Genomic DNA, 15,479 nt, shown 5'->3' on the forward strand with positions numbered 1-15,479 from the left:
GAGAGTCTTCTGGTCTCTTGCTACTCAGTCTCTTGGTGCATCTTCCTCCTTGCACCCCTTGTATAGCCCTTTTTTCAGCACTCTTTGTCCCCCCGTGCCCTTTCTTTCCCTTGTTTTCGGAGCCCTACTCTAGCCCTGTATTGTGTTCTTGTCTCATTTTCGCACAGATCTGTTTTGAACCTGTACCATTTTCTTGCTCCTGCTGCAGACAGCAGGCTGCGTTGTCTATCTCAGTTCTCTGTTCTTGATTTGATAGTTTTCCTCCCTGTTCGTGTAATTGACATGCCCAGGAGCATTTCAATCTCGCATTGTTTTGACGGAGTGAACTGTATCCTTCCATTGCATGCCTCAGGGGACTTTTTTCACCGCTTCAAGGGAGTATATGTTTCTTCTTGCTCCCCCATCCTGCTTTTCTCTGTACCTCCATATATTCTCTACAAAGGCATTCACAAAAGCAATAGCTTAGTCTTTTAAAGAGGAGGCGTAGTGGTCCAGGTCCTGCCCGTGGTCCGCACTGGCAAGGGTTAAAAGCTGACCCTGAAACTGGCCGCTACCAAGCCCTTTTTCCTTGACCTCAAGTTTACAATAAAAACATGTTTTCTCATTTATCTGATAGACTTGCTAGCCTGGATTTTTATTTAATATCCGACAAATTGGTCTGTCTTGTTTTAGCTGTACATATTGGTGGTTGTGTGCTATGTTTGGATGCACTTGTTGCTGAGAGTAACAAGAAGGGGGATAGGCTCCCTGGATACGGCCTGGGAGGCATTGGTGGATAGTCTACAAGACCCGAAATCCCCTTCCCCAGAATCATCTCCTATTGGAGTCACCTGTACCCGACACTCATTAGCGTTCACGGCATATACAGGAGTAGACCACTGAGCCGAAGCACCCTATAGACACAACCACTGGGAGGGACAATGGATTCTTTGTGAGATTTGTATCCTTCACTAGGACAATCGTGGACATTGTATAATGATCTAACACTTGCACAATTAATGGTTTGACTCATGGGGGAGAGGAGTTAAAGAAGTTCGGGAGGGTTATCAGTGGATTCTTTGTGGAGTAGGATGGTGGCAAGGAGACGTAACTGTAAATGTGCTAAGTCGTTGCTGTAAAACCCAATAAAATTTGTTTACAAAAAATACTTGGATTCAGTTACAGAACCCACATATAGATGCACCAAAACAATGCACAGGTGGCACAAAATTCTAGTTTGCATATATTATGTCATACCCTTAATATAGGTCACTCTTCTTCTTTAAAGCGCACTACCACCCTTGAGTATCGTGACACAGACCGCTTTTAAAGGCTTGATTGGCATGCCCCACTTTCCTTTCCCCTCCCCTCTTCCACCACCAAACCTTTGGCATCCCACTGAAAGGACTAATCCTGAATTTTTTGGCCTTTTGTTTTGAGACATGTTATTGTAAAATGCTGCTGTAGACTATACTTTACACCCCATTTTTGGGGTTATTGTGCTTTTTGATCACCACCCATTCCATTTTCCTTCAGAACCCTTGCTATCCCCACTGTCAATGCATCGGTTTCACTTCACTTTATTAGGTGATGGCTACCAGAGGATGCAAGTGGTTTAGCTGTGAACATTTTTTAGTGACCTTACAGCGGGATTGCATCTCAACCGTTGCTTACCATTGGTTGGCTTTATTGTAAATCTCATTTGCTTTCTTTCTAATTCAGTGGCTTGACTCCTCCTTCTTGTGTTTGGCAATCCCCTGAAGCATAACTGCTTCACGACCCTTTTAAATGGCTGACTTGTATCCTTCCACAACTCACATTTAAGGACTTTTTTTTTTTTATGAACATTTCATGAGAGTCAATGTGTTTTCTATCTCTCTCAGATGTGTTGCCCTCCCCTCTTAAATGTCCACCCCCTCGTGCTGTGTTCCCCCCCACCCCCATCACTCCTAGCTTGTCTGTAAAAGCAGTGGTGTGGCTGAAGGGTATACTTTCAGGATTGATTTTGTTTTATCCAGACCTGCCAACTCACACAGTGCCACTGTGTGACACACAATATTGGCTCCCCTCACACGGTCTCCTGGTGAGGAGCCAATATCACAGGGTAGCAAGGGCTTTTACTACTGATGTCCTTTAATGGGTATTGAAACACCCCAAGACATCAACAGTCGCCTCAGTGAGTCTTTTTTTCTGTGGAGGGGTGCTGGGGTGGGAGCAAAAGTGCCTTTTAGGTGTTTCATAGCACGAGGCCACACCCTCTTCAAGGCCCCAACCCCTCCTCACACTGTGAGATTTCTGGTGAAGTTGGCAGGTCTGTTTATCTCCTTCATTCCACATGTTACATGACAGCACGCTTTGGCACACAAATACATATGGCACTGGGGGAAGGCCATCTGCTGCACTCAGCTGGTGCCAGAGGCAGAAGGTGTGTGTAGTATGACACTTCCTCCGGAGTTCCATAAATTTTGTCCGCGGAGGACTAAATGGTAAATGTCTTTGGAAAGTAAATTAGACCTTGACAGGCGTTTCCCTGTATATTCGGACACTTTCTTATTCTTTTTCAATTCTGTTCAGAGTTTCCTGAAGTGAAAAGTAAATCCCATCCCATTTATAAGCATTGAAAACATAAAATTCGGTGTTCAGTTTTGAGACCACCTAAGATGTTTGATTTTTCCTCTAGTGTTATGAAATATTTTTCTGTTAATTCTTTAAACTCGTCGTTACGGACCAAAACTAGCTAAGTTAACAGCTCGGCAGGTGCATTATACAGCTGAACAACAGGAACAACCACTTGGCTTTGCCAGTGGTTGTTCCTGTTTTGTCAGGGAGCTCTCATTCTGGTGATTGTGGGTCAGCCGAAGCTACCGCCCTTTCTGCCGGTCTCCGGCTGAATTGCACGCTTACACTCGGCCAGCTTCATTTTGATGAGACGCAGACATGCTCGCTTCCTTAGAAAATCACTTCCTTTTATGCCCGAGTTTATGGAGCGCAGTAAATATGGCTGCGCCGAGCACCTGGCAGCCTGGTATGCGAGCACACGTACGTCCCCGCTTCCATGCCCCTTCTCCCTCCCTCCGCCGTTGAATTTTCTTGGCCTGCAGATGTTTTATGATTCTCGCATGTCACGTTCAGCAGTTTATTATCTAAAGTGAATTCTTTCTTGGCTGAAGGTCACAACGAAATGAGGGCAAAGTAAGATGACGTTCTTTCTGCGAAGGCATAACGAGCCTGCGAGTACATCCTGGGGACTTGCCAACATCATCCCACCAGCCCGGGCCCCTCCAAGACACAGTTTCCCTAGTGCCCTCGCCTTTCCACCCTTGACGAGATCCTTCATTGACAGAGACACAAGTGCAGAGTGGCGCAGTGAGGGCGGTGGGTGCATCGGGTGGAGGGAGCTGGAGGGAGGCTTAAGGGGAGGTGCGGGTCGCATGAAAACGCGCGCTGTCGGTGCACAGCATGGCGTACTGAAGGGGCGCCATCACTTAAGCGTGCCAGACCAAATTGACACTAGTAAGCTTTCCCTAGACGGACGTGCCATGGGCCATAGTAGCACAGGTGTTCTGTCAAGCCGAAGCAAAGATTTATCCAGATTCGAATCCAGCTTGTAACCTAAACAGTTTGTATCAAAACATGGCTGAGGTCATGGTGCTCAGGACTGACGTGAGTGGATAAGCACATGGAGCAGCTGGTGTGAGTCATTTTTGAAGGGCCAACATTAACTTGGGCTACTTTATTCGGTGGATTGCTGGATCTCACTTGGATTTTCCCTATATGGACTCAGTGTGTCTGCAACATTTAACATCCCCTCCCTCTGTTCTTGTGATTCGGATTAGGGTAGCTGAGTGCCTTGTTATGCAAGAAAAGGCACCGTCCTCTCGAAGGTGGGCTGCGCTCTAACCTTCACGTGTGCACGTATCCAGGACATGCAGAGTACATGCAAGGTGTGATCTTGGCGCACGCCTGGCCTGATCTGTGTGTGTGTGCCCGCTACACTCGTGTTTCATCTCGGTACCTGTACCTACCACAAACATACAAGTTATCAACTGCTGACGAGGCTTGTCCGTGTTAATGCAGCGGCTGATGCATGTCACAAGAGGGTGGGCCTCACTTGGGCTGTGCCCGCCATATTTTGGTTCTGCACTCCCTCCACCAAACACACTTTGTCTCTCACTCCACATCACCTCCTCCTCACCTGACGCCTATCTGATAGTTCAGTCACATGTGACCCGTCTCCCCCGGGGACCACATTTAAGTTCCAGATGGCTAGACTCACAAATGATATGCTATGTCCTCGAGGGAAGAAGACCACACAGCAATCCCTCCGGCTTCACTCTGGTGATGATAGGCAGCGTCTGAAACATTGCCTGCAAGATGCAGTGATAGGTGTTCCTCTGGTGACTGCCGAGAGTGCCATGTTAGCCTTAAACTCAGCACTGATGATGAACACTTTGTGCTTGGGCAAGCTAAGTAGCAGGGGCGTTGCCTGCGTGAGGACGTGGGGGCGTCCCTCACTGATTATTTTGGTCCCCAAATAAGAAGTGCATAAACTAAAAGAAGTAAAAATGTTATATATAAAAGTGCAGCAGCATGATGCTGCTGTGAGCAGTAAAACTTCACTTACCAATTATACTTCAAGCGAGGAGCGCTCTGAGGCAGTAGTGGGCCTGAGGGGGTGAGGCTTAGTTCCAATCGCAACAATGTTGCCACAGTCTCTTGACTGTGAGAAACTAAGAAAGATTACCCAGCCACCGCCTCATCTACTGTGCATGTCTGTTTGGAGGGGAGCTTTCCTCTGGCCAACCCGAAATGCTCACTAGGCTTCAGAGTAGCAAGAGGCTACAGTGCACATTAGTGAGCTGGGGTGATGCAGAAGGCACAGCCCCCGGTCTCAGAAATGAGCGTCGACGTCCCCTGCCCCAATCAGTCCTGGTGCTGCAGCATCAACAGGACCAGTGCCAGGATTGGTTGGCTGAAACGCCGGTGTTTTGCTAGGTAGGCCGGAGCCTGGAGTGCAAATGCAATCCACAACAGCACGTGGACGGTGCACATGATGAGATTGGGGGAGGAGCAGAATGTCTCTCCCCTAAAAAAAATTGTCATCTGGTGCAGCGCCAGCACAACACCAGTGATGAGAGATAGGTTGGCTGGCATGCGGCGTTGTGGAAAATAAACAACACACAGGTAAGTAAAGTAAGTTTATTAATATAAAAAAAATAGTTGGTGATGTTTCAGCTTGTGAAATCAATTAAATTATTATTATTACCTACACCATTACATCATGGTCGTCGCCGTAGAGTATTTTGTGATGTTTATAACAACGCACGACTACTTTGAAACTGTCATGCTGAGTCTTAAAGGCTGGCGATTCAGCAGGACAGTTTCAAAGTAGTCGTGCATCATCACAGACATTACAAAATAGCCCAAAGACATCTCTCGGGCCTCTTTAATCCATTTGCAGCCACTCCCTGACCCCTCCGCTCACTCTTGTCGCTTTCTGTTTTCTCCTTTTATGGCGCTTTTTCGTTTTTCTTTTCCTCTGTCTTTCCCATATGTGTCTTTTGCTCGTAGTTAATGCTTGAAGCAGAAAAATAAGTGCCATCCCCCCAAAATAAGTATGAGCGCCCTGCACTGTGCACCAGACAGTTTATGACGACGCACAACTACTTTGAAACTGTCCTGTTGAGTCTTAAAGACAGGTGATTCAGCGGAACCGTTTCAAAGTAGTATGCGCAGTCATAAACATCACAAAATATTGTAAAGCCATCACTCAACCCTCTTTAATCCATTTGCAGCCACTCCCTGCCCCCTCTGCTTACTCTTGCTGCTTTCTGTTTTCTCTGTTTGTGACGCTTTTTCATTTTATCTTCCTCTGTCTTTCTCATATGTGTCTTTTGCTCGCAGTAAATGTTCAAGGCAGAAGAATAAGTGCCGGCCTCCCAAAATAAGTAGGAGTGCCCTGTACCAGACAGTTGATGATGACGCACAACTACTTTTAAACTGTCCTGCTGAGTCTTAAAGACAGATGACTCAGAAGAACAGTTTCAGAGTAGTCGTGCGTCGTCATAACCATCACGAAATACACAACCACAATGTGTCTTCTTTCAGTTTTTAAATTATGGCACATAAAATCATTTTATGAAAATGTGAGACATACCAACATCATTATCATATGAAATATCTCTATTGATGTCATAACTACACTTCCACAATTGCCTTATTAACCTTCTTGTGTCCTCAAATGTACTTAAAAATGCACCATTTGCCCACTCTCGTCAAAATTTTCTTTGGGTGGAGAACCCCGTTTAACCCCGTTTATTACACTCTGGCTCGCTCGCTATACTTGCTTGCAACAGGTCACTCATCACAAACCTTTACACCCCACCATTTTCAAATGTCACAAGCCTCCACTAGATTTATGACAAACAATTTAGAGGCGTGTGCATCTCGAAATCCCAAAGTAACCATCACTGGTGATTGCTAGGAATCCGACAGGAGCAAGCAAGTGCAGCTTGATTACTTGTGGTGTAAGCTATGCTCTGAGCACATTACGTAAACAGGGAACAGTCAAGACTTGTTTGGCAATGTCCTGCTTTTTCTTATTTTTCTTTTCTTTTGCCAGCCTTAAAACATCCAATAAATCACTGTTGCCACAGCATTTGGTGGGCTGAGCAAGCTCGCAGGCCTTCATGAAAGTGTGACATGGGCGGTTTGTCTATAGAAGCACCTGCTGTTTCCAAACAAAGAAATAAATATATCATAGCCATTGCCCATGAGAATTATTTATCTGACACTGAGGAAATCAAGGTGTGGTAAGAACCAAGAGTATGAAAGTCTTATAGAATGTGTTGCATTGCGTACTCCCCCACTGTCAAACAGAGAGAAAGTGCTGAACCGATGGCGTCAGTAGAGCAGATTCACATAAAATGGTAGAAGAGTGAGTGTGTTGATGTGTAACACTCTAGAAGGCCAACACTTCTTATTAGTGGTCGTGCATGAGTTCTCCGGGTATTTATAGACGAAAATTGAGTATAACACGTTAGGAAAAATTAAGAGAAGAATGTTAAAGAAAGCGCAAGCCGCCTAAGGGCTCCTGTAGGAAGTAAAAAAAAAAAAAACAACACAATCCTCCCCATTCAAGGACATGAGCTGCAGAAGCACCTTGACATTCCGGTAATTGTGCAACACATTATCATTCTTCAGTGGCCTTAGGCCAATAATGAAATGGAAGGATTCATACAGTTATTTAAAGTCAACGGCATAGGTTTGCCATTCTTGTTTTTTTTTTTTGTGAGTAAAGACTATTCCCACCCACCTCCACTGTTAAACCACCATCAACTGTTTCATTTGATCGAGCTATGACCAACATGGTGCAGTCACACTTTACTCCACACGAACTTGGCACAGCGAGAAATTAAACACACAAAGAAGCAAGAGGAGAGGCTTACCAATCACACTTTCAGAAGAGTGACTAGATGATAGTCAAGAATCACCATCTTGGTGGAAAGTTTCTCATGTGACTGTGACCACATGTAAAAATACAGTGGTAACTGCATGTAGCAGTTAACTTTCTCAAGAACTCTTCAACGCAGAATGGCAGAGACTCATTTTGGAGGAGGAGGAGGCAGCGACATAACGGAACCCCGACCCCTGCAAGGTATATTGAGGGACTCCCCTCTGTATGCTGACATCAATGCCGCTGCCTGCACCGTGACCTGTAGGCACTGCTTGTGAGGTACAAAAAAGCATTGCCCCGTCGCGCACTGCAGCCGTGGTCCACTGACACCAGCGCCATCAACTCCACCATTGTCAGCAGGCGCCACTGCTTGCACCGCGACCCATGGGCCCAGCTCAAAGCCCACCCTGTGTCTCACCACAGCCTTGGGCCTACCAACAACAGTGCTACTGCTACTACGATGCTGCTGCTGCCACAGCAACCTGGAGACACCGCACATCGCACTGCCCCGCTTCACACCGCAGCCATGGTCTCACTAACACCATCACCGAGCTGCTGCCTGCACAGTGACCTGTGGGCACTGCACGTCGCAATCTCCAGCTTCGTACCACAGCCCTGACGCCATCAACGCCAGTGCTCCTGACTTTGTCATCAACACGGAGTTTGATGTGCAACACGTGTGATCTCAAGGGCCCAACGACCCCCTGCACTGAATTTCGGAACCAACGCCAGATACTCTGCACTTAAGATCTCATCCCAAGGATCGTGACGCCCAACATTTCCAAGGTACTGTTTGCGGGTCTTCCCGATACCGTAGCTGGCCTGCGACCTTGAGGTCGGCCTGAATTGTTTGATTTGTTTTTCACAACGCAGACGGAGGAAGGACTTCAAGACACTGTATTAAGTTAATTCTTGCTAGATTCATATCTTTATTATTGTATGTTGGATTTTTCTTGTTTTGGCCTTCTTTTACACATGTAAATATTGCTATTTTTCTAAAGCTGTGTGGTGTCCTTTTGTAGTGTTTCACTGCGTTATTGTGTATTTTGTGCAAATGCTTTACACATTGCCTCAGAGATAGGCCTGACTGCTTGTTCCAAGCTACGAAGGGGGTGAGCAGGGGTATCTTAGGTGTATGACTCCTTTATCCTGAATAGTAAGAAGAGTCCCTACTTGGACAGGGTGCAATCCAGTGCCAACTAGAGACTCCAATTTCGAACACCAGGTTATTGCTTGTCAGGCTGAGGTATTTAAAATAAGAAAGGTGAAAGCCCAGTGGTTGCAGCAAAATTTAGATTCCACCAAACAGGCCCAGGAGGTTTTGTATTTGAGCCTCAGTATGTAATGGATGTAATTGCCGTTAGTGCTTATGGCCATCTCGTCACTATCTTCTGTTTCGTTTTGTAGAGCATTGTAGCTGAAATGTATTAGTAAGTAGCAGTAATGAGGAACTATACTTTATTTTTAGGTCTCCACTCTACACTGGGTTTGCACTGTCTCTAAAAGATATTGACATCGATCTATCAAGCTATCTATCTTTTATCTATCAAGCTATCTTTTATCTTTCTAGCCATCTATCTTTTAACCCTCTGTCTTTTATCTATCAAGCTATCTTTTATATATCTAGCCATTTAGCTTTTATCTATCTGTGTTATCTATTATTTATCTGTTTATCTTTCTGTCTTTTATCTAGCTAACTTATCTAGCCATCTTTTATGTGTCTATCTTTTATCTATCAAGCTAACTTTTGTCTAGCAATATTTTGTCTACCTTTTAACTACCTATCTTACATATCTGTCTATCTTTCTATCTTGTAGCTATCTGTCTTTTTATTTATCTATGTATCGAGCTAGCTATCTGGGTATGGTTTATCTGTCTTATCTATCTAGCTATCCTTTATCTATCTAGCTTTCTTTTATCTATCTTGTAACTATCTGTCTTTTATCTATCTTATATTTTTCCATCTATCCATCTTCTGTCTATTTAACTATATGTTATCTATTTATCATTTATCTAGCTGCCATTTATCTATATATCTTTTATCTAGCCATCTATCTGGACAATTACTTTTTAATTCACTTAGGCACTTGCTTTTTCCATACCCTCCCAATTTTTGCTCAGTTTGAAACATAGTTCAAAGATTAACTGTGGCTCAGCATGGCTAAAAGACATTGACAAAGCCAATGCCAATTCCTCTCGGATTGCCGAGACCAATTGGCTTTGCCAGTGCTTGTTTTTAACTTCGTCTGAAGCAAAGGCTTTCAAAAAATTGCCAGTCTGTTATTTAGGATTGTGTTTGAAAGCTTATAGTGTGTATGCACGAATTTCAGTTTACAGATGCACTTTATTATTTTGATGGTTCGCATAAATCATTCCACTTCATCACTGGCAAAAAGACCCTCGGACGTAATTCTGTGTTGCACGATTACCAGTATTTTAAGTTGTGTAGATTGGAAAGTCCAATTGCTAGGTGAATAATTTCCTTTTTGATTACATAAGATGATATGTGTGATTATTGTGTTTACTTACTGTAATTAAGCAATGAAAATGGAAATGTGCACTTTTTTGTAAAGAATTTTGTTAGTTTTATTGTTTAAAAAGCAACATTTTGTAATGTTTCGAAATTTTTAAGTAATATTTACCTGCATAAGTACTGACGTTTCCCTTTTTCTGCTTAAATTATTAAAAAGTATTGTGGTAAAGGCATATGCAATAAATAAAACACAATCAAACAAAATGGATCTCTAGATTATCACTGGTTCCTTAGTTCGGTGCATCTATAACTATACACGCATAATCTAAGGGTTTGAAATCTGGACCTCCTGCTTTGTGCCTAGGGTCCAGTTTGCAGACTTGCTTCAATTCCCTATGGTCGCCCTCCTGCATGATATTACAGGGTTGAACTTTCTGAGCCCCATTTTTGATGACTGTGGTTGGTTTCTGAATCCTCTTTGTGTATATTGTATTCCTCCAAGGAGTAAGGAGTTCTGATTTCTTCATTAATATCTGATGCTCCTCTTTTACAGATTGCATTCACTCTGCTTCTTGGCCCGTTCACCTTCTTCAATGTTCAAAAGACGAAGTATCTGCAGATCATGACTTCTTTGATGAGGTGGATTGGTAAGTACTTTCTTCTCAGGTTCTGATTCATGTCCTCGCTCTTTGGCAAGATATGACAAACTTGTGGGAAAGAAAGTCTAGCTGTAATCCTTGATGACGGTATCCTGGGGGAAGGGATTGTTGGGGCGGAGTCCTTGATCTCAAGATATCTCTTGTAATGTGGACTTTGGACGCCTGTATGTCCTACCATACACTATGCAGGATAGAAACTGGCTGTGGTAGGTTTCATGAGTTGTGACTAAGGAAGGGTTGTAGCTCAGTTGAGAAAGAGAGAAAAAAGGGGAGAAAGAGAGTGGAAGAGGAACAGACAGATCTCAGTAACTGAAGGTCAGGGACCTAATGAGGGTTTGTAAGGTAAGACACTGCCCAGATCTCGGGGATCTTCTAAATTTACGAATGGGAATTCAGCAGCGAGCGATGAATGCTCTGTGTTTGTGTAAGGTAGGTTAATGGTCAGAGCTCTGGTACATTCTGTAGGTCTATAAAGAATGTCGCCAGCTACGACAGAGTCCGAAAGACACCTTCCTAGGATCTGCAAAGTGACACAGCAGCCAAGAAAGCCTGCACTTGGTATCTTCCCTTTGTGTCTAATGTAGGCCAGATCTGTTGCCGATGTGTAAGGCTGCTCAGCAGCCAAGGAGAGGGTGTCTTCGGTATTCTATGAAGACTCGAGAAGAGATGTCATCACTATCATAAGGAACGTATTTTAGAGCATGGGCAATTACGCTACATAATTGGCTGTTTTAAGAAAAAGTTTGTCAGATTTCACTAGTGTTTTAAAGTCCAGGGTGGATGAGCTCCTGAAGTAATGACATCAGTGTTGGTATTAAGGGGGGTTACTAGAAATAGTAAAAATATTTATAGCTCTGCTGATGGTATTTGGAGAAACGATGCAATACTTAGTTTTGATTTATGCAACATACTTGAAATGTTGCATTTCCTTTGCATTGAGTTATGTGCTGTATAATAGCACAGGTGCCCTCATGTTTAAGTGGCTTGAATTCAGTGGTTTGTGTTCTTTCTTTCCACAGCCGTAAATATGAACTGGTACAGTTTAGGTCACGGTAAAAGACAAAGGCGACCTTGAAACGACTGCACCAAACTATGCTTTTCATTTATTCGTCACACTAGTCATTGAGACCCAGTACCTTCATTTGATCATGCCATGTAGGCAGTGGCGTAGGGGACCCCCCTATTTTACAGCTTTAGCGGGGGCTGTGCCAGATAGGTAAACTGGATCCCACTAAAACATGAATTCGTTATTTATCGGCCCCTCCCGTTTGCATAGAAAATGCTCATAAATAACACTTAGACAGAGGGTTGGGCCATGGCTGCTATGTACATTTGAGTAAATCGAAAAAGAGAAATGATGAGCTCTGGAAAAATGACGAATTACAAATAGAAAAAAGTGAGCATGACATAGAAAAGCGAGAAAGAAAACATAAGCATGAGAAATAAAGATGGCGAGGTAGAAAGAGTAAATAAAGAACAGGAGGAGATGGGAAGGGTAGGCGGAAAGAGGGTGAGTGGTAGGATGGAAGAGTGAAAGGAAGGATCAATGCTGAAATAAAAAAATATATGGAAGCGCGAAAGAAATAATTTGAGTGTTCATAGAAGGAAGCATGGACAGATGGGTGAGAGGATGGAGGAAGAAAGAGTGCACGGATGAATGGAAAGAAAAATCGATGGATGGAAAGGTGAAGGCATGGAGAGGCGAGCGTATGAATGAAAATGAAGGGATGCATCTATGGATAGATTGAAGGAGGCTGAAAGGCTGAGGCCTGTTCTAAGTAAGGTCATTTCGCTTGCTTGTGTGAGTAGAGGTATTGTTCAAGTGGGGGTATTTTAATATTCTGGCTACTCCGTTGCATGTAGGTGAGCAAATATTCTCTCACTTTTATCACTGCCCTATTCGGCGCTGTTATCACCAGTGAAAGCGCATCCATTTGAGAGGTTGGGTGGTTCTCACCACCTCAGAGTGGTACATGGTTCCTGATATGTTTAATGTTATGCCTTTTTTTTTGTGATCATGTATGTCACCTACTGCCTCTTGTTCTATAAAGTGTCCCGCAGACCCTGATGGAGTTAGCCCGTCACCAATACACGTGGATTTAAAACGTTTGCAGGTTATGTGAACTGGAAAGTGTTACTCGTTTTCTCATAGGATTAAAAATTGCATCATCTCAACATTGCACATATGAACTAATGTAAATTTTAGTCTGTTACCAGTGGCGGCCCATCCTTTAGGGCGGAGGGGCCACCCCCCCCCACCTTTTGCCCCCCATTAAGAATGTCTGTCAGGCTGAACAAAGGTCAGCCTGACAGACACTCTCCATTTTCAGGTCAGGCAGCCAGGAGCAGTCACATGCGATTTGCGCACACTCCTATCTGCCTGAGCTGAACTTTGCTGGGCTGAGGTCACAGCTCCTATGGGCGTGACCTCCTCAGCTCAGCAAAGGTGCCTTGAGGCCCTCCACTGGGTTACGAGGAAAGCGTCACCAATTGACACTCTCCCTGGGCGCTTCAGGTTTAAGCCCTGAAGTGCCCAGGGCGAGTGTCAATCAGTGACACTTTGTCACAGAGTGGGGTGGGGTCAGCAGTCTCACTGACCCCATTCCACTCTGTGACGAGGCTGGGGACTGCTGCCTTCCCTCAAGGCAGCAGTCCCAACCCTCCTGGCACTTGGAGGCTGAAGGTAAGTGTGTGTGTGTGTGTTGTTAATGGATGTGCGTGCGCGTGTGTGTGTGTGTGTGTGTGTGTGAAAGAATGAGTGTGTGCGATCTTTTAAAATGAATGTTTGGTGCGTGCGTGCATGTTTGAATGGAATGAGTGTTGTTAATGGATGTGCGTGCATGCGTGTCTGTGTGTGAAAGAATGAGTGTGTGTGTGTGTCCCGCCCGACCCCTCCCTCCTAAAGCTGCCGGCCGCCACTGTCTGTTACAGTTTTTTATGCAAGCATACGGAAGTAAAATATATTATGTAGTGCCCTGTTTCATAAAATAAAACAAAACAAGTATGTCAAATGGATGCACGTTGTGCAGGCTATCTGTGGCACCCACCAATGCTCGTTGTTCACCAGTGGCTGATCTAATTGTAACCTCCCTTCAGCCCATGTAACTAGGACCAGGACGTGGCATAAAATAGTTTGATCTAGACATACTTCCCTTCTGGCTAAGTCTCCGCACTAATTTGATTATAAAATATAACGCACATTGATGCTTTAAAAGCGAGGAACCGAGCTGCGTGGAATGCGAGCGCTGCTTTCGGGTGAGCAGCCTCTCACAGGGAACATGGCAGTGCACGTCTGCTCAGCGCACGAAAGTCAGTGTAACGAAGGAGAATTCAAAAATTAACCTAAGACACGCGTTTCCTTCATTATTTTATTATATTAACCGCCGGGTTCAGATTATATATATACTGTCTTTAGACAATTTTTCAGTCAAAGAAGAATGTATGCCTTTTTTTTTTTACTCTGTAACTTGTCCTTCAGCAAAGCAATCCGCAGCCATGAGGCTGTATTTATCACCATCTGCTTTAGAAGACGCGCTTTGTGTCCCCATTCAGAAATTTGGAAGCAAAGCCAATACGTTTGGTGTTCGCCAACAAACTTTTGACATTGTCGATGCTTGTTTTGTTTTATCGTGATTTGTACAAAACTTTAATGTTGGGAAAGCTGGCAGGCGTTTTCCTAGCTAAAAAAGGCAAACATTATCTAAAACCAAAACTGTTCTTTGTCTCGGAAAGCACACACTGCTATAGCATTCCTTGCATGAAAAGCAGCTCTTTTGTCTGGATGTGCTCCTGGTGAAAGGGAAGTACAACTTAATAAACGGGCTGAGCCATACTATATGCTGTAGTTAATTATATTGTATAGCGTTACTGTCACTGACGAGGCTACAGATAAGTTTAGGAAAATCAAAATGCCTTGACTAGTGCCGGAGTAAAAATAATCGTTGGCTCGAGGCGAGCGGCATTCACTGAAAGCAGTTGGGAAAATGATCAGATAAAGCACGTGCTCGCTCAGTCTGTCGCTGTTCCGAGAAGGTCATGCTGGTCATATCTCTTCAAGGTAGTCGCCTCCTTAACTTTCTCACATAGAGATGTTTTCATATAACCTCATCGTAGATGTTCGGAGTATTTCAGAACTGAGGCCTGGCTGCATTATTTCTGCTGAGCACATACACCATTTCAAGTTTCTTGCAGACTCCCTGCTTCTTCAGACACGTTGCTTCTGATGGGCACGTAACACTCAAGTGATTGAATATTTGAAGAGTACCTCTTCTAAATGACCTTTTAAACCAAGGCCTTTTAGTTAGCTTCTTTACCAGGGGCGCAGAATGCACCATTTAGCCCTGTATTTTAAAAAAAAAAAGCTGTCGGAAGCTCGATCCATCCTCCACACCCCCTTAGACCAGATGCACCTGCTCGCTTTCCTCGCGTTGTGAAATTTGGCCTTGCTTTTTATACCACGTCTCTTCCAATTTGTACCAGATACCACTTCTGTCGGTCACTATTCCTTTTCTAGAACGCAGAAATACTGACTGCTGTTTTGAGCATCGATCAGACTTACCATGAACTAATAAACAGCGGTGGACCAAAGGATGCGCTCCAGTTGGCAGAAAGCAGGCTGTTGCCCGGTAGAAGACTACAGCGTTCCTAATCAAAGCTCAAAAGTTGATCACATTTCCTGCGCAAGTTCACACTTACTCACTGAGGGTTTGTAAAGGTAAATTTAAATTTGCCGACCATCAATCCGCGTCCATCCCGAGCTATAACATGAATCTAGATATTCCGAGTTACACCTTATGGAGCTAAGCTCTCTGTGAATTAAAATTCTTATTTGCACCTATGAGACCACAACCCAATATGCGACTCTCTTAAAGTACTACAGTGCCGTACAAGTTGTATAAGAGCGCCATGAAAC

The 15,479-nt window shown here is 44.1% G+C and overlaps 1 protein-coding gene across 4 annotated transcripts in view; it reads left to right on the forward strand.

Annotated features, from left to right (window-relative positions):
• Window positions 1–15,479, forward strand: part of TMEM104 (transmembrane protein 104) — a 358,378-nt gene that overhangs the window by 263,277 nt on the left and 79,622 nt on the right. For all 4 annotated transcript variants that reach the window (XM_069200086.1, XM_069200088.1, XM_069200085.1 and 1 more), the window contains exon 9: window positions 10,462–10,555. In XM_069200086.1, the coding sequence (XP_069056187.1) occupies window positions 10,462–10,555 (94 nt within the window). The remainder of the gene's footprint in view (window positions 1–10,461; window positions 10,556–15,479) is intronic.

Source organism: Pleurodeles waltl, chromosome 7, assembly GCF_031143425.1.
Source record: "Pleurodeles waltl isolate 20211129_DDA chromosome 7, aPleWal1.hap1.20221129, whole genome shotgun sequence".
Taxonomy (NCBI): domain Eukaryota; kingdom Metazoa; phylum Chordata; class Amphibia; order Caudata; family Salamandridae; genus Pleurodeles; species Pleurodeles waltl.